Raw genomic sequence first — 20,850 nt, 5'->3', positions numbered from 1 at the left:
AATCTAACACATATTTATAACATCGATAGTTTTAGTAAAGTTGTCTCCGATAAGTTTAATACAAGCCTAACAAAAACATTAGTTCAAAATACAACATCCATGTTGTGTATTTTGTGTTAAAGTATTTTCTTATATATTATTTTCTTATATATTATTATTATTATTATTATTATCGTTTTCATTATTTTATTTTACTATTTTACGTAAAATAGTAAAATAACATCAATAACATTTTAAATAACAGGAACAATATTTTAAATAGAGTAATGAATAACTATTTAACATTAGGTTGGTAATTATTTTGAACACTAATGTATTTTTCGGATTTAAAGCCCAAAAATAAAAAGCCCAAATTCTTACATCTAAAACTCAGCCTGTAACACTTCAGCAACCCATACGACGCCATTCGAAGCAAAAAAAAAAAAAAAAAATTCCTATTTTCACATGATAGTCTTTTATATATTACCTGTCAGCCACGTAATAATATATATTTTATTAATGTTTGTGGTATTATTTTGTATCATTATTATGGTAGATGTAGATTTTATTTTATTTTATTTTATTTTTGGTAGGGTCTTTGTTTTGTGTGGTTTGTGTCTAATGTTTTGAGTGAGATTTGTTTGTTTGAGTTAGTATGTGTGTAAATTAAGGCCCAACTCGTTTACCCTCTGAAGCCTGGCCCGTCTAAGCCCACCCCAAAACTAAGTCGTTTTGGAGGTTTAAGAATCAAATGGAACCTTATGAAGCCTGGCCCCTCTAGGCTAAGAATCAAATGGAACCCTAGGGTTCCATCTTATTCTTCTCCTCTCCCTCGTTGCGCCATCGACCTCACTTTTTTTTTTTCTTCCGTTTTTTTTTTCTGCTTCGTGCCGAAGGCTTTGCCTACTCCACCGTCGCTCTCCATCAACGGCTCACCACCACGTGTACACTGAGCAGAGGCCTTCCACCGAAAAAGGGAGCCCAGCCCTACAAACGACGCCGTTTTGGCGCTACTGAAAAGAAACCCTAAGAGTTTTATCTCTTTCAATTCACCTCTCTGATGCGCCTCACGAGTCCTCTCCTCCATTCTTCTTCTCCTTTTTTCTTCTTCTTCTTCCCGAACGAACTCACCTACCTTCGTTTTCGTGTCTCTCTGTTTCTCCCACCACCACGTCCTCTCTCCGCTTTTCTTCAACTCTCTCACCTCACTCTCCCGTCCCTCAGCCCCACTCTCCCGTCCCTCAGCCCCACTCTTCGTCGCAGACAACCTAGCCGCAGCCTACCAGTGATACCACGCACAAACCCTCGGCCTCACCTCACCCTCTCTATCTTCGATTCCCCATGGTAAGTTCTTTTTGTGTTTTTAAAATTACTTTGAAATTTCAAATCCCGTAGATGATATCATGTAATTGTTTTATTAGGGTTTTTGAATCCGAAATTTTGGATTTTTGTGATTGTGTCTGTGATTGTGCTGATTTTCTCTCTCTTACTTGGAAACAATTTACACAAGATTTACAATGAGGCACCTGTGTATTAATGGTCATATAGAAAAATTATAAGCATGTATATAGTTGGATGGGTATGACTTGTGGCGAAAAAATTAATTTGATGCTATGTGGGAACTGTCTAGAATGGTGATAGACCCTAGATTGAATCTGAGGGTCTTTTGTATTTTGTATTGATAAACACAAAATAATCCTCTTTATTTAAATGTATTTTGTATTAATAGAGGAGGAGGATCATAAACACAAACAATAAAAAGATGCAAATATCAATACAAAAGACAAATATGAAATCGTAGAAGCAACTTCATTAATGAAATCATATAAGACAACACAAACAATAAAAAGATGCAAATATCAATACAAAAGACAAATATGAAATCGTATAAGCAACTTCATTAATGAAATCATATAAGACAAATATGAGAAAGTTAAGAGATACCAACCTAAAGCCGAAAAGCCCACACCGTTCAGCCACATAGGTCCAAGGTTTAATAAAGTAAAAGTCATGTTGTGTTTGCACAGTTCCTGAGATTCCTCATCATAAAAAAATATTATTGATTTCATTAATTCACAATAACAGTCAAAGAGAAGCATACCATTCATCATGATGATGAAAATAGCAGGCCAAAAAGGTGGTATAGCCTTTGGAGGAAGCATCACTAATGGATACAAAAAATTATCATTTTGATACCACGAGTAAAGGCCAACTACATGAACTACGAATGCAAGAGAAATACCAACCAGAACAGATGTTTTCCTCTCCCCCTGCAACCAAATCTGCTTGATTCTCAATTTCAGAATATGAGGAGCAAAGACCAGAATTTATTTAGTTGGAAGCGAGGCTGTATGAGGAGCAAAGACCAGAATTTGTTTAGTAGGATGCTAGGCTGTATAGCTGTCAAGTGATTTGGTTTGGCCTCTCAAAACACATTATATTTTAAAGTGCAATGTCCCATCTCCTCCCAGGCGACCTATCACCCATCAAACATCTGCAAAACTAATCAAAAACTGAAAAACCAACCAAGCCAGACATGAGAAAAGAAAAAACTCTCAAATCAGATATGGAAAAAAAACTCGTCAAATCATGCATGCATATGCTTTTTTGTGTTTAGCAACAGGCATAGTTTTTTTTTGTACATTTTTTTTATCCATTTACATGTATTCTTCTTAAAAATCTTTCTGATATATATTTTATTTTATTTTGTAGGAGTGCAATAATAGGACCATCACTAAGCCAAGACCAGACAACGCACAAATTTTTTTTTTCAGTAATGTTCAAGTATTTTTTATACCCACTTATTAAGAATATTTTTTTTAAAATGGCTTTTGTGATATTTTATTTGTTTTTTACATTATAATTTTTTTAATGTTTTACGTGTTTTTTAGCTGGTGGGCAACGTGCAAAATTTCTTCTGTAGTGAACAATTTTTTTTTTTCAGCTGGTGGGCAACGTGCAAAATTTCTTCAAAGCTTTGTTTTTAAAATTTAAAAACGTAAAAGATGCAAAGGTTACGTGTTAGAATTTTTTTTTAGCTTTGTTTTTAAAATTTAAAAACGTAAAAGGTACAATTATCTGTATGCATGTACTGCTTCAACCTGCATAAGACAAAGATCAGCCTAAAGAGAAAAGAAAAAAATTATACACTGAAAATGTGGACTGACAACCGGTACAGTAAAAAAGTATAAGATACATTCACAACATTTTATATAATATATTATATAATAATATGTTAAATGAAGGATATATTTATAAAATCATCTTATAAAATATGTTAAATGAAGGATATATTTATAAAATCATCTTATAAAATAAGATGATTTTATAAATATATCCTTCATTTAACATATTATTATACAATATATTGTACAATGTGTTTAAGATAAATCATTTTCCAAAGTATAAATCCAGAGAAAAAGTATACATGAAAGTGGTGTACTGACGGTTAAAACATAAAGAAGAAAAATAATAAATTTAAAATAATTTAATACTCAATAGATAAAGATATAAAAAATTGAAAATTGATTAAAGGATAAAAAAATAACTGCTGTCAAAGCTGCAGTGATGAGTTAACGTTGATTTAATAAGAAGTTAACGAAAAATAAAAATTTTTGTTTGATCACATTAAATAGCCACTTATATAATATAATAGAAAGATATATTAATCAATGAAAGAATTATATATGGACCAGCGCGCTTCTTTTGGCGCAGAAAGATGATGATAAACATAAGGCCGTCACTCTCCATTCATTCAATATGGGTAATGTTGAAGAGAAGTATTATAGTAATGTATATTGTATAACTATTTTTAGTTAATTATTTTTAATATTTATTTGAAAAGATATGTGATCTATATGATATCACATTATGTATACAAAATAAATACTCTCAATAATAATTTCTATCTATATTTATTCATTCAATATATACAGGTGCCCCCACCAATTAATTACTTCCTATGGTACGTACCCACACACACGACACATGCATATATAAATGTAGTGTAGGCTCCCCTACTATTTAACTTTCTCTCAATTTTGGTCCTACGATTTTTTTTTATTATTAAAAAAAACAATCTGAATGATGATATGAACAAAATAGTAATGATATGAACTTTTTCACGAGCCATGCACTTTTTATAATGAAAAAATTTTTGTTAGCCGTATCCGCTGCACATTCAATGCATTGAGTGTAAAAAAAAAAAAAAAAATATGCGAGATGTGCAATGGATACAGGCTGATCCAGCAAATCTCTTTTATAATATTTGGATTAATAATTAATGAAGTTAGATAAAATAGGATTAATAGGTTTTCTTTCTTGTTAATTAGTGAGATTTAAATTATGCATGATGCAGTTGTGTTCTCTATAAGATCAGTATCATCATATGCTAAATAATTAAAAAAAAAAAAAATTTAAGAAGATGCCCTTAACTTTCCTGCTTCGATCCCGGCCGGCCATCGATTGGATTCAAAAACTCAGATCTAAGATTATCTCTCTCCATCATCGATCCAAGTTTTTTAATTTTTATCATATCGTGCACATGATCATTATATATATTGGTGATTCAATGTATACATGCCAAAGAGAGACTTTGGTAAGCTTGTCGTGCTGCATAAGAAATCTTATCTATTCCCGTTATATGAAAGAGAACGTTGTCACCAGCCTGTTGAAAACGATATGAATGGGTGTTTCTTTTAAAATATATATATATATATATATATATATATATATATTAATGCATGGGTTGCAGTCAACAATTTCGCTTTTTTTTTTTTTTTTATGTTTTTCACAGAAAAATGTGAAAAATAAGAGTCTATAGTTGCGTTTGGATGTTGAAATGAGTTGAGTTGAGTTGAGTTGAGATGATAAAATATTGTTAGAATATTATTTTTTATTATTATTATTATTTTAAGATTTGAAAAAGTTAAATTATTTATTATATTTTATATTAGAATTTGAAAAAATTGTAATGATGAGTTGAGATGAGTTGAGAGATGTTTGTCATCCAAACGAAGCCATGACTCCGTTCGGATACTAGAGTAATATTATCTCAGATAAAATATTTATAAATAATAATAAAATAGTTTAAAAATATAAATAATTATATTGACAGACAGAGTACCCTTTGTCTATCATGTTGTGACACTTTTTACGAGTATATGCTATAAGAATATCAACTAGCTAGTAGGACTGGCCTCCAAGCTCATGTCAGATGGCTGATCAGTGCACTATTCAGCTTATAATTATAATAAGCATTAATTCTCATTTCAAAGACCAATTAATTAAATTGTTAGATCATGGCCAAATATTTCATCTTTCTCTTAATTAATTTAGGTCTCAAAATTCATAAAGAAATTGTTAGATTGGGTACGTACTCTTTAATTTTGATCTTAATTACAATTAATAATTCAGGAATAGGAAAATAATCGTTAATTATATACATTTGTGGATTGAAAAGGAGTGCATATCTCATGGCTAGCTTTTGTGGAAAGTGACATTGTGCCTAAATTGTCCACACGACAAATTGATAAGAACTACTTATCCGGCCTTTACTTCCTAACAATAATATTGTTTAGTATTCATGCACAGACGGACGCCAGCTAGTGCATGCTTCTGCCTGCTTTTTACATGAATTAAGTGTAAAACGTGTGATCGGAAGAGGAATATTATAAAGGGTAATTTTACATACAACTGTGAAGTGCATAAATACCGTATAATCGCTTTGAAAAAAGGTGGGATTAACTATTAAAAAATTAATTTTTTAAATATGAATTTCATGTTTTATTATTTTTTTTAAAGTAATTATGTGACAGTTGTATAATTTATAATTATAAATATCTTTTGTTGATTATAAATAATATATATATTATTAATTAAGATTCAAACACGAAAATAAGATTTAAAAGATGTTTACACAAGCCTGAAATTTGATGAGCCTCAGTTCCCAAGCCAAGCCCAAGGTTTGCGCTTGAACGTTTCTTTGAGTACCTTTGCATTATTTCTAAATGAAAAACATCTCGACGTATATTATTCAAAGCATCTCAAGTACCGCAGATCAGTTAGATCAACACGTAATTGAAAGCTCGTTAATTCATGAGTACAGGATTAGAAAACTAAAAGAAAAGTACTTTTTCATCATGAAAGACCTAGCTAGCTAAGTACTACTACTTCAAGCCATGACTTCCCATTCTACAAGTCCATATATGTAAGACATTGCACCCGAGCATTTCCGTGCAACTATGAACACTCCGGCAAACCAACTGGAGGCGGCAGCAGGCTTGTTTCCTCGGTTGTCCCATTCCTCACTATGAGGACAGTGGCCATGCCCAAGGTGACGTGCCTTTCAAAATGACAGTGCATAAACCACACCCCTATAAAATATATATATGAATCAACTCATGTACTATTAGCTAGCTAGTACTACAAGAGCTACACACATACACAAATATTTACTTGATTATTGTCAGAACAAAAGTGTTGCAGATGGCAGATGCAGAAAAAAAGAATGGAAGTTGCTTCAAGGCGTTACACAAACATGATAAATTTGATCAGATCGCACCAAGTACTCGTGAGTGTCTTCTTTCGAGTTCTTTCATGTCTCTCCCACGTGGGAGTTTATCTTTGTAAAATATTCATAATTTATAAAGGACATATATATATATATAGCAAGATAATGAGATAAGAAAAATATTTTAGTCATATAAGAATTACATAAAAATAAATTTATAAATTAATATAATTTGATATAATACGTCAAATTATAAAGTTATTTTTATTATAAAATAGATATAATAAATTTTATAAAATCACGTCAATTTTTATAAAATCACGTCAATTTGTGATTTTAGTTTATATAATTTTTTATATTTTTAGCACTTTTCTAATTATAATAAGTAGCACTATTATATATCGAAGACAATTGCTAACCTGGATTATTAGCAACAAATCTAATGGCAATCCAACCGCTTTTAGGAACTCCAACAGTGTTAACTTTAGGTGGATTGTCCAAATTGAGATTTTCTTTATAGGCCTCTTCGGTAAAGTTTCCAGAAGCCGTCCCGACCACGTAGAAGCTATAACCATGAAGATGCAATGGATGGTTCTCCGGATTCCCAATACTAGTTCCTTGGTACACTATTTCAATAGATTTTCCATAATCTATCGTCAAAACCTTCGTCCCTTGGCTTGGAAATATATATTCCGGATCATCCCTCTCAATGTTTGTCCAGTTAGTGCCAGGAAATGGAGGGTTATGAGGTAACTCTTCATAAGTGCCAAGCAAGCCTCTGCAAAGTGCAAATTAAAAGGTTGTAATTTTCATGTAAGTAGATCTGAGGATGACTAATATTTATACTTTGTCACAACGACAACAATGGAATATATATTAATTGTGGGGATAAGAATGTACGTACCTGGTGTATGCCTGCAATATATCAATACTTGTTGACACGTAACTTACGTTGTTTAAGCTTGTAGATAGTTTGTTACCCTGTGGACCGTCACATTTATCAAGATCACAAGGCAATTGATTTGCAGAAACTGTAATAATGATTCTTTCATCAAATCCTTCTTGGAGATTAACCGATTCTGAGTTCTTTATTTGACTTGTGAAGCTGATTGCAGCATTTGTATTATTGGGTAAAGGGAGTTGCGGATAGAGAATAGAGGATGGAGAATTATTGTACACGACAAGAGCTGAAGTGTTGGTTTCATCGTAAGGGGCATCGGAAGCTGCGAATGAACTAGCAGCCATGTAATAGTTATCGGCCGGAGACTGATTTGCTGTGAGCAGGACGTCCATTGTTTGTCCTGGGGTTATCATTATGTAACTAGTGTCAAACTTGCTTGTATATGCACCATCTTGTCCAACAACTGTGAGGTTGTGTTTTGCGATCCCAAAGAACATCTCTGTATTCATCACCGCATTTACAATTCGAAGAAGATACGTATTGCCCTCTTGGACCGGTAGAGCATACGTTGTTTCTGCATGCAACGCATACGTACGACAAAATTAATATATATAGTAGACGAGCGGTATCCGATTAATCTTCAATCCTAATTTATAAAGCCTCGTAAAAATAAATATACAACTTGATTTGATGTAGTACCTCAGATTGTAAAATTATTTTTATTATAAAGTAGATCTAATAAATTTTATAAAATTACATTAAATCTCTTTACAAGTGTTGCAGTTCTCATATATATATATATATATATATATATATATATATATATTTATGCATACCGGTGGAGCAATTATTTGGATATCCTGGTTGGCCATTGATGGTATAAGAATCTGATACGTTTGGATCAATGCCGACTGCTGCAGCTGCATTCACTAATGTTGTCAAGTTTTCCTTATACCAGTCTCCTGCAGAAAGTTAGACGAAGATTCGGATTTATAGCAGTACTATTGAGTTTTACATAAATGGTAACATAATATTTGAGCTATGAATTTTACGGTTTTTACCGAGTATAATGACTTCTTCTGCATTATATGTATAATTTGGGGTTACTCCCACATCAGGGTAAATAATAATGGCTCCATGGACTGTGGCACGTGTCCAGTTGCTATGGGCGTGCCACCAAAGAGTTCCTTCTTCATCAGAAAAGATGACCTCATAGGTGAAGTTTTTTCCTGGTTTGATGGGGCATTGTGTGATGTTCTCCGGTCCATCTGACCATGGATTTCTTGGTTGCTTCACTCCATGCCTGTAAATAAAAATCATTAAAAAAACTTTCATCAATTAATTTAAATAATCTGTCTCATAGCTTTTTGATATCATGTTCAAACGTTAAACAGTACTACCTTATCATGGATCGTGGTCTCTAGCTAGGAAACAAAGTTGCATACATGCAGATTATTAAATTAAGAGTATAACTTTTGATTTGCGCAGATCAATTTGATTCGCGGTCTCTGTTACGAACTAAATACAGAAACCTGCAACTAGTATGCATGGAAGTCGATTCGTCCTCTATGATTAAAAGAAACAAGTTGGCTCGACGGCTACAATTAGGTGTTGCAAATTTGTGAGAATGAAGGGGGAAGCTAGATAGGGTATACTGGCCGGTCATTACTATACCAGTGAATAGTGACACCATAATCTGCATGGTTGTGAACGTTAACAAATGCCCTATCGCCTTTGCGGACACGAATTGTTGGGCCAGGAAACATGCCATTTACAGTAAGAATAGTCTTCTCTTCACACAGCCTTGTGAAATTTGTCTCCTTCAGCTGCAACCACAATGTATGCTCATTTTCGATCAACTCATCAAATGCTATATATATGTAAAACAGCGTATGGTACTAAATTTGAATTGTCTATTCCGGATGATCAGTAAAACGTACAATCCTATGGAAAATGAGCAAACTTATCAGCCTGCATGCAAACGTACAGCCTATCTACGTCTAGTATAGAGAAATGATTTCTACAATCTCCAAATAAACAAGGCCAAGTCCTTGAAAAAAAAACAGATTCCACCTTAAAAAAACGTAAAAAAAAAAAATTAGTTTTTGATGGGATCCATTTTTTTATAAAAACTTGTATGGCATGTACTTAGCATTTCTTATCTACAATATATATATATATATGTACAGTGGTTTTAAATGCATGCATGCTCTATGGATGATCAGGCTAGCTGATATATATTGACAAGCGCAGCTGCATGTGCGTAATTTCTTATTAATTCTCTCCTTGTGTGTGATAGCTAGCATATTGATCAATACTGGATATATAAAGCAATACTTCTTTCCACATACTGATCGAAAGAACAAATATTTAATTGACTATATATCGTTCGCATGCACTGCAAGTCAGCGTGCATGCACGATGGTCTTATATATATATATATATATATATATATACACATGTATATATATTGGGAAAGGAGCAAGCGTGGTGATGATATGCGATGAAGCTGTACTTACAATTGTACGTATATATATTGAAAAGCAGTACTTACAATGAAGCTGTAGTGGTGGACATCATATGCGATGCAAAAGGACACCCCATACAGAAGCCAAAAACCTAGAAATCCTAGGACCAAACCTAGATTCTTCAATCTCATGTTCTGTCTGCGGCACTTCGGCCTACCAGAGAAAGAAATCTTTAAAGACAGGAAAAGTACCTGGCCTCTCTCTCTCTCTCTCTCTCTCTCTATGTTGCTTTGCTGTTTGTTTGTTCTGTGAGCATCAGCAAGAGTTCTAAGTGCTATTTATAGATAAATGCTCGGCACTGTATACATTTAAAATAATCTATAATGAATAAATTATTTGCAAAACAAATCCGAATTGAAAACATGCACATGGGATAAATATAACCGCATGCGCGCGCACGTTCTAAGTAGTGATGATCATCAGTTAATTAATTTGTTCGCATTAACTAGTATATATGCATGCATGCTTTAGAAGACTGGCCAGGCCTGTCCAACAATTTCAACTTAGCATTAGTCATCGTATTCTATACATGATCTAGTACTTCGATCTCACCCAGAATGGGATAACGTTATATATTCATGCATGCATGCATGTATGTATGTATGTGTGTATATATATATATATATATATATATATATATCAGAGTTCTTTTAATTGAAAGTGCCATCGTGGTCGCGACTTGTATATATAGAATAAAAATGTTTTAACAGATCCTATAAAATAAATTTATAAATTAACATAGTTTGATATATTAGTACGTTGAATTGTAAAAATATTTTTATAATAAAATAAATTATTTAAAATATTATATTATAAAATTACGTCAATTTATAAATTTATTTTTAAAAACTATATTTATATTCGTAAGATTCTCTTTTAGAATGGAGCAGTACCATCGTATGTCTTTCAAAAAAAAAGAAAAAATGAAAATGGGTCTACCTCGATCCAGCCGGGCACCTTCCTTATAATTGGTTCATGTCCAGCTCCAAGCCTCCAAGTGAGAGTACTTCACACTATTATTTTTTACTTTATTATTATTTTTTACTTATTTTTTTATTATTTATTACTTTTCATTTACTTTTTATTATTATTTAATATTTTATTATTTTTTTTTATTATTATTTATAAACATTCTCAACACTTCTCAACACTTCTCACTATCCAAACATACCCTAAAGCTCTAGCTCTAATTAATTAACTATTTAATGGTACATAAGGCGTGGGGCATAATGTCAGTCACATATGTATGTACCTCGGGATAATTCAAATTAATTAAGCATCCGCTATATATATAACAAGTTCTATTGTGGTCTTAACTTATTAAGTAATTTTCTGAACTTATTTAATTTTGTTGGTTTTGATAAATTTATATTCAAAATATAATAATATTAAAAGTTATGTAACAAATTCATGTAAAACAATTATTTATGTATGTTTTTTTTTATGAGAAATAATAGTTATAGTGAGTTTGTAAACACCGTGTAATCATTTAAAAAAAATGAATAAATATGAATTTACAGGAAAAATAATAATTTTTTAATAATAAATCTTACTCTTTTTTAAAATGACTCATGATTTTTATATATTTTAAGACTATACATAGTATTACTCATGCTATAAATGTTTGGTAAATGCATTGATCACGTGATTGAAACTGCTTCGTGCATGCATGGTCATGGTCGTGGCCAAACTGGGAGAATTATATATTATATGTTTCGTGACAGCCACGAAATGATGAGGCAGTTCATGTCTCTTACGGTTTAGACAAAAGTTTATTTCAATTCAATTTAAACGTGAGAATGAAAAGGTTATTTCAATTCAATTTAAACGAGAATTTACGACAATTGAAGTCAAATGATTCACACCATGGCCTTAACTTGAAATGGCTTTTGGAGAGGATATTCTAACCGGTTAGCTCACAAGATGGACCTGGGTCCTTTGCAACAACTAAAGCCCATATTATAATCAAGAAGTCTAGTCTAGTACAAAAGAAACCCACCTCATGACTAATAACGACTGGATAAGCTAAATATCGACGGGATAACTATTCAGTCAATGGTAAAGGATAAACGAGATTATTATTCGAATTTGTTAAGAGATAAATCCCTATCTCTAAATTTGAATTTGAATAAAGGATAGCCATTATCCACGGTGGAGCAAAGATAGATCACATAACTCTATATAAAATAAAAATCCAGGTAAGTAAAATGATCGAATTATTATTATTATTATCATTATCCACAAATTACTGACTTAGGTATTGGAGGCGTTCCCACGGACCCCCGTGCTCTCTACACTTTGGTTGCAGCTAATCGTGAAATGGTGGGGGTGAAACACATACATAACAGTTGGCGCTGTCTATGAGATTATTTACGTCTCACACTTTACGTGCTTTTCACATGTCCCTCACTACTCGGTCTCAGGCAATTAGAGATCAGGGAGAAACTTCATAAAATATGGAGGAGAAGATCGCGGAGACGGAGGAAATGATAAAGAAGCTCACCACGGAGATGGATTCCTTACGTAAGGAAAATGAGACTCTTAAGTCACGAAATGGGCCATCAGGCGAGGATCTGACACTCAGTCAGGCAGACAGGGTAGAGATTGAGGTAAATAGTGCGAGAAAAAGCCATCAAGAGAACGAGAAAGCAAAGAAATTGCACCACGACGTATGTAGCTAGATGGAAAAATATGAGGAAATGGCCAAGAAGATAAGAATGTCTTCTTCGGAAGATCAATTGCTGTCAAGCATAAATCTACCGTTTTCTACGGAAATCCTGGCGATGCCCCTGCCCGCGAAATTTAAAGTCCCGCAATGGACCTATATGACGGCTCGAAAGGTCCCATGGAGCACTTTGAGACTTTCAAAGCTCATATGATACTTCACGGGTTCCCGAGGGAGATTGTTTGTAGAGCTTTTCCTTTGACTCTAAAAAGATCGGCAAGAGGATGGTTTGGTGCACTACAACCAAACTCCATAGAGAGTTTCGAAGAGTTGGGCCTACAGTTCTTGACCTAATTCATGGCGAGTAGAAAAGCAGGAGACCTGCCGCTTACTTATTGACTGTCAAACAAAGATGACGATGAAAGCTTGAAAGCGTATTTGACACGCTTCAATAAAGAAAAGATGACGACCGACGACCAAGATGAGAAAATCATGCTAGGAGCACTATTGGGAGGCATTTAGCCAAGGAACCCTTTTATGGCCGAGCTGGCCCGAAAACCCTCTTCCACCTTAGGGAGAGTTCATGGATAGAGCTGATGGTTTTGTTAATGCTGAAGACACCTTGATCTCCTTAACTACCCAACCAAAAAGAAGGAGTGAACGGGAAGCGAAAGGAGGAAAGAGGAAAGACCAAGATAGAGGACAAAGGGCGGAGAGAGACCAACAAGAGTTAAGGCGGGATGGTAATGTAAGAAGGCATAGTGGCGGTTATGTATACTATTCAGAAAAAACAAAGGAAGAAGAACCAACTGAGAAAGAACGGCAAACCGAGAAGTACTGCACTTATCATAAGTCAAGCGGACATAGAAGCTAGGATTGTTACAACCTGAAGCAAAAAGTAGAAGAAATGAGGAACAATGGCGAGTTAGAACGATTGATCGCCCAGAACATGACCCCCCCTCCGATGGCAAACAAACTAAAGGAAGAATGAACACAAGAATAGAAGAAGTAAGAGCCTTAGGCGATGGGAATCACCTAAAAGGGAAAGGAGGTCAAATGAACCTAGGGACCGAAGAGTGAGAGCAGATGAAAACCAAAGAAACCAACCTCAAGGCGAGATACACACTATCATCGACATGTATGTAGGAGGTGGCCCAACTTCCTCTGGAAGAAAGACCTATGCAAGGTGGGCAAGATATGAAGAAATCTAAAATGTAGAGAGGCCCGTCAAATAGCCTCGAGTACAAGGATCACTCACGATATCTTTTGACGAGGAAGATTGCCGACAGGTTGTGTATCCCTATGATGATGCTTTGGTGGTTACAATGTTGGTGGCAAATTTTACTCCCAGGAGAATGCTGATTGACAATGGGAGTTTGGCGGATATATTGTTCTAGGATGCTGTCAGCAAAATGGAAATTGACGAAGAACAGTTGAAACCAGCACCAACTATGCTAAAAGGGTTCACTGGAGACGCGGTGCAACCAATGGGGTCTATTGCATTGCCAATATCTGTAGGCACAGACCCTTATATCGCCACGGTGATGACTAAGTTTTTAGTAGTGAGAACTCGGCCGGCATATAACGCTATCATTGGGCGACCCACATTGAATGCATTAAAAGCCATTACCTCAACCCATCATCTAAAAATGAAGTTCCCAACAGGCGAGGTACACGTACCAAGAGGAATAGGCGAAGTACGCGGCAAGTAGGTCTTGGCTAGGGAATGTTATGTCCATGAGCTCAAACAAGGGCAAAGGGAGGTCAGCATGGTGGATTTTGAAAAACAAATGATCCTCCCGCTGGGACCATAGGTAATGGCAACAGAGTTAGAAACTAGGGATTAAGATACCCTGAAGCATGGAGAGGAAGATGAGCCTCTAGAGTATGTCACCCTTGAATAAAACCATCTCGAAAGCCACGTGAAGATCGGGACAAAATTGGCACAGGAAGAGAGATAGCAACTGATAAATTTCCTCCTAGACCATAAAGATGTATTTACATGGAGTCATAAAGATATACCCAGAATAGGCAAGGAAGTCATCGAACATGAGCTGAACGTAGACCCAAAGATACGTCCAGTAAAATAAAAGAAGAGAAACTTTAGTACCGAGAAGTACGAAGCAATTGCAGAGGAGGTTGATCGGTTATTAGCAGCTGGATTCATCAAAGAAGCATGTTATCCAAAGTGGCTATCTAACTTGGTGTTAGTAAAAAAGTCCAACGCGAAGTGGCAAATGTGCGTGGATTTTACCGACCTTAACAAATCTTGCCTAAAGGACAGCTTCCCATTACCAAGGATAGATCTGATAGTGAACGCAATAGTATGTCATAAAATGCTAAGCTTTATGGATGCCTACTTGGAATACAATCAAATAATAATGAAGAAGACTAATCAGGAGAAAACCGCCTTTATAACTGATCGGGGACTGTATTGCTATAAAGTGATGCCTTTCGGCTTGAAGAGCGCTGGGGCAACCACAAAATGTTTAAAAACCAGATCGGAAGAAGTATGGAGGTGTATGTCGATAATCTACTATTAAAAAGTATGGAGTTTGACAACACATAGAAGACCTTAGAGAGGCTTTTCAAGTCTTACGTCAGTACCAAATGAAGCTCAAACCAACAAAATGTGCATTTGGAGTATAGTCGGAAAAATTCCTCGGTTTTATGGTGTCAGAGAGAGGGATTGAAGTAAATCCCAAAAAACTCAAAGCAATAACAAAGATGAAGTCACTCACGAACTTGAACGAAGTACAAAAACTAGCGGGGAAGATTGCAGCTCTAAACAAGTTTGTATCCTGATCAAAGGATAAATGTCTTCCTTTTTTTCAGGTGCTTAAGAAAGCACGAGAGTGGGACGCCAAGTACGAATAAACGTTTTCTCAGTTGAAAGAGTATCTAACTAAGCCACCATTGTTTAGTCACACCAAGCCAGGAGAGTCATTGTCATTGTACTTAGCAGTAACTCCAGACTCAGTATTTGCTACGTTGGTACGAGAGGAAAGAAATGAGCAAAACTCAGTGTATTACGTAAGCAGGGCGCTGAGAGGAGCAGAGACCAGGTACCCAAAGGTGGAGTTGGTTGCCTTCGCAGTGGTAGTAGCAGCAAGGCTGTTACGACCTTATTTTCAAGCTCATCCAATAAAAGTAATCACTTTGTCACCCCTACAAAAGGTGTTGCAGAAACCAAACACCTCAGGACGGTTGGTCAAATGGTCAATCGAACTGAGTATGACATCAGCTACATACCAGAAAGCATTGTGAAAGGACATATACTAGTTGATTTTGTAACAGAGTTTTGCAACTTCAAAGAAGAAGTCCAAAAACAACCTGAGAAGAATCCATGGCAAGTGTATGTATGGGTCAGCCTACCAAGCAGATGGAAAAGTCGGGGTGTACATAGTAACAAGTAAAGGGAAAGAATCGTACCATGCAGTACGATTGGAGTTCAAAGTAACAAACAATGAAGCTGAGTATGAAGCACTACTCGTTGGATTGGCGATCACGAGGGTATTAGGGGTGAAGAAGTTGAAATGAAAATTGATTCACAAGTGGTAGTCGGGCAAATCACGGGAGAATATTTGGCGAGGGGATCCAAGCTAATAAAATACCTTCACCAAGTACAGGAACAAAGCAAAGATCTCAAGTATTTTCGAATCGAAAAGATACTTCATGGAGACAACTTCAAGGCTGACTGATTGGCGCATGCGGCTTCAGCAAAGCAAGAAGAAACACTACCATGGAAGGTTGATTTACAAGCAATAGCTAGACCAGCAGTAGAAGAAGAAAGTTTGCACATTGGGGAGAACACGTCAGGATGGGCAAATGATATCAAAAAATATTTGGAGACAGGTGAACTTCCATCATCTTGAGAAGATGCGAGAAAGTTAAGAAGTATGGCGACTAGGTTTACTATAATTGACGAAGTACTTTGCAGGCGGGGTTTCTCAAACCCATTGCTGCGATGCATAACAGAGGAAGAAGCTGGATATGTAATGAAAGAGGTACACGAGAGGATTTGCGGGAGTCACTCAGGAGGACGATCACTTGCTATAAAGATTGTAAGGGTAGGGTACTATTGGCCAAATGCACTCAAAGACGCAAAGGAGTTCGCAAAAAAATATGGTCAATGCCCGATTCATGCGCCAATCTCAGGTGCACCCCCTGAAAAGTTGCAGCCCATAACATCCCCATAGTCGTTCGCCCAATGGGGGTAGACTTGGTGGGCCCTATGCCCCCTAGCATATGAGGAACCAAATCCATCATCGTAGCTGTCGACTACTTTACAAAGTGGGCAGAAGCAGAGGCGATAGCTACAATAACTGCTCAAAGTGTGACAAAGTTCCTATGGAAAACAGTAACATGCAGGTTTGGGATACCTCAATTTATTATTTCTGATAACGGAAGACAATTTGATTTCGAACATTATCATCAATGGTGTGCAGAGCTATGAATCAAGGTCAAGTACTCTTCCCCAAGCCATCTCCAGACAAACGGACAAGTGGAAGCAACTAATAAAACCATCATGGAAATACTAAAAAAGAAGATAGGCAACAAAAAAGGGTTATGGGCTAACGAGCTCTCGAAAATTTTGTGAGCTTACAGAACGACAGCAAAGACCTCAATAGGCCAAACACCTTTCGTCATAGCCTATGGGAGCGAGGCGATGGCACCAGTAGATGTTGGGTTACCGAGCTACAGAGAAACAAAAAATGATCGAGAAGCAAATGTAGCAAGATTAGAAGAAAACCTGGACCTATCAGGGGAGATAAGGGTAGATGCAGAAGTCAGAGTTACAGCTTCTAAGAGGAAAGTGGAGCAATATTTCAACAAATGAGTAAGGCCCAGGTCATTCAAAGTGGGCGACTTAGTGCTGAAGGAAACCGGTGTAACCTCGGGGGAAGAAGGGAAGTTAGGCCCTCGGTGGGAGGGACCTTGCGTTGTAGTGGCAAGTCACAAGTCGGGGACTTGCCACCTCAAGGATGCTGCAGGGCGCCGGCTACCTCATCCATGGAACGCAGAGCACCTACGAAAGTACTACGTTTAAAGAAAAGATATGTAATTTTCTTTTCATTTCATTTGTTGATTTACCTAGGAATATCATTTTCAATAAATGCTGGCACGTTTTGTCTACTTTTTCTTTTGTTTTGTTCCTTTTGGCTTTGCAATAAGTATCCAAGTTTAAAAACTCAAAGGATAAAACAGTTGAGGAACTCTCCCATTAACACCTTCATGCCAAAAGGCGACGTGGTCGAGGGACTTTCTCACAAGCCAAAAAACTTAAAAGGTTAAAATGGTCAAGGAACTCTCCCGTTAACACCTTCATGCCAAAAGGAAACGTGGTCGACCCTTTAACCCCTCAGTACTATTTATATACTTCTGACCATCAAGAAATCTTAAGACTTTGTGTTTGATTGTGATTAGAGATATAGAGTTAATCTTATCTCTTAGGAATTTTCTTATCTCATTATTACTCATCTATTAACTGATAAATTTTGAATTATTCCAAACTTTATCAAGATAGATATATGGGACTTAGAGTTTAAATAAAACACTTACAATAAATACAACAGCTGCGCATGCTGCATCATGTTCCTGAATAACGTCGAATGGGAACATATATGGGAAAAAGACCGTGCGGCGACTTAATCAGTGATCATCATGTTGAGGGAAAAATGTGTTAATTGGCATATTCTTGTGAAAACCTATGTAAAGTTGAGTTGTAACAAGTGTTGATGCATTGGTACATGAAAAATATTGAAGTGTGCTCAACATGGCTCGACTGGCGCTCGAGCGGAACCTTCCAGAGAGGTTCGCTCGATGGGCGCTCGACATAGTGCTCGAGCGGAACCCAGACAGAGTGGTTCGCTCGAGGTGAGCTTGACGTGGCGCTCGAGCTGAACCCATCCAGAGTGGTTCGCTCGACGAAGCGCTCGAGCGGAACCCAGACAGAGTGGTTCGCTCGAGGTGAGCTTGACGTGGCGCTCGAGTAGAACTCATCCAGAGTGGTTCGCTCGATGTGCGCTCGACGTGGCGCTCGAGCGGAACCCATCCAGAGTGGTTCGCTCGATGTGTCGCTCGCTCGAGCGGAACCCATCCAGAGACGCTCGAGACGCTTCGCTCGACACCTCGCTCGAGCGGTTTCAGAAGATAACGTGCGCTCGACCTTCGCTCGACACCTCGCTCGAGCCAATGTTCAAAGACAACCTAAAATTCATGTTTTGGGCGCCGTGACTTGCTGGGACTATAAATAGAACAGATCATTTCTGTTCTGTGGTGTGGAAAAACAGAGCAAAACCTTAAGTGTTTCAAGAGCCAAAGAGAGAAACCTATTCCTCACCTTGTGAATCTCTTTTGGACAAACACAAATCCACCACACCACTCTCAAGATCAAATCTCATTCAAAGTCCATTGAAGTGGACGTTTTGTTGGCCGGAAGGTTTCCGGAGCTGCTGTTGATGCAGAGATCGAGAGGTTCTCGTGGAAAGCTATAGAAGGTCGGAGTTCCGACACTACATGCGTGTAGAGATCGAGTGGGTCACTCGTGATGTTGCAAGCCAAGTTTAGGAACTACAAAGGTTTTGTGAGTGTCTCTAAATTGGTTGTAATGAACTTTTTCTATAGTGGATTTTAGGTAGTGGCTTACACCCGGAGTGGTTTTAGAATTTGAATACGTTCTTCAAATGAGTTTCCACTTCGTGACCAAATCCTTGTGTTGATTATTTGCATGATTTGTATCATCTTTTATTTACTTCTTGCCATTAAATTTTATTAGTCCACATAATTTGTACTGCACCTATTCACCCCCCCTCTAGGTGTTATATGGGATAAAACCACTACTTTTTCACATCAGAATTAGGTAATTGATTTGTCCTCATTAGAATTTAGAAGTACTAAAGGAGAATCAGATTGTAAGAATATATATATATATATATATATATATATATATATATGTACAAACACACACACAAATAGCAACGCTGCCTTTTGGATAAACAAAGTAAAATTACAAAATTTATTATTAGAAAGTACGACAGTACCAACGTGGAATTTAAGATTATGAGCATGCATGGCTTTCCTTTCAGTGTCGAAGTAGAAAAAGGAAAGAAGCATGCATGCATGCATGATTTCTTCTCTTTTTCCTTGAGAAATAATTTTTAAAATTTATAGTGAATAGTTCACACATTTCTACATGACAATTATCAAGATATATAATTAAAGCTTTATTGCTAGGGCGGCCTGCAAAAGTTAGTTAGATCTAAGGATTCAAATCACCTCAAACGAATCTAATTTATATATAGCAACGCCTTATGTACTCCAAGTTTAAAAGCTAATAAGAATCAAACATTTGATACGCATCACACGTACCTAGCTAGGAGCTCACTAGCTAGTACAATCAATAGACTAATTCTCATCTGCCATCCATGGTTTCACATTAGAAAGGATATGTTTTGGCTCAAGATCATTTTATTAAAAAAAAAGTTATTCTACTCATCAGAAAGGATATGGTTTGTGGCATAGCTAGGAACCAAATTTACATCACCTCTAATCTACTCCAAAAATCAGTTCTGCATCCTAATCTTGATCTATTTACCTTGACATAACATAACCTCCCTCGAAATATTACAAGAAGTTGGGAACATCTCTGAAGAAGATTAATGAAAGAGAGAGACTTTGGGCATTGAAAGCATTTGAAGAAGGAAAATTAATGAAGACAATTGAAATATTGAAGTGATTTATTTATTTATTATTATTATAATTTATGTAACCCTATTTTTATTGATTACCCTCCTTTCTGGAGGAGGAAAACTATGGTTACAACTAGATATCTAAGGGTTACATATCATCCTAAATTCTAAACCTAGTTAGGTATCAAAATGAACTGCAAGAACACAAATGAAAACTACTAACTTTAATCCAATAGGAATTCCTAACAAATCAAAACACAAAAGTGCGTGCTAACAAAACCTGCCATCAAATCAAGACAAAATAAAGCATAAATTGCACAACAAAATATAATAAAAAAATGTTATCGATGTCGTATAACTTGTAAACATGCTCGATCCATTCGAATAGCTCCCATAATATCTTTTGGAAGGCTATCTTGGGTATTAAATAAATACTTTGTACCTCTTGTGCTCAGTTTAACTAATTTGTCTGCAACATGGTTTGTTTCCCTAAAAGAATGATAAAGACATACCACCATTGAACGAGCCATCAATCTAGCCTCTTTCCACTATCTCTGGCTATGCTAAAGAACTTG

The 20,850-nt window shown here is 36.1% G+C and overlaps 1 protein-coding gene across 1 annotated transcript; it reads right to left on the bottom strand.

Annotated features, from left to right (window-relative positions):
* Positions 1–6,219: 6,219 nt before the first annotated feature.
* On the bottom strand, positions 6,220–10,050 carry LOC108991517 (laccase-14-like). Its single transcript, XM_035691227.1, has 7 exons — positions 9,946–10,050; positions 9,066–9,217; positions 8,453–8,694; positions 8,228–8,353; positions 7,395–7,965; positions 6,910–7,268; positions 6,220–6,353 (listed from the first exon to the last, which is right to left on the bottom strand). Exons 1-7 carry the CDS (start codon positions 10,048–10,050, stop codon positions 6,220–6,222), a joined length of 1,689 nt encoding a protein of 562 aa, XP_035547120.1.
* Positions 10,051–20,850: the final 10,800 nt, after the last annotated feature.

The sequence above is a fragment of the Juglans regia genome, chromosome 6, assembly GCF_001411555.2.
Source record: "Juglans regia cultivar Chandler chromosome 6, Walnut 2.0, whole genome shotgun sequence".
Classification (NCBI taxonomy): domain Eukaryota; kingdom Viridiplantae; phylum Streptophyta; class Magnoliopsida; order Fagales; family Juglandaceae; genus Juglans; species Juglans regia.
Note: the sequence above shows the minus strand (reverse complement) of the source record. Positions and strands in the feature narration are given on the sequence as shown.

Excerpts from the sequence above, each read along its gene's own strand:
- LOC108991517 (XM_035691227.1), bottom strand. The coding sequence starts at position 10,050 with ATGAGATTGAAGAATCTAGGTTTGGTCCTAGGATTTCTAGGTTTTTGG. Across the intron at positions 9,218-9,945 it reads TCCACCACTACAGCTTCATT|CTGAAGGAGACAAATTTCAC; the intron begins GTAAGTACTGCT and ends TTGTGGTTGCAG. Across the intron at positions 8,354-8,452 it reads AGAAGAAGTCATTATACTCG|GAGACTGGTATAAGGAAAAC; the intron begins GTAAAAACCGTA and ends AACTTTCTGCAG.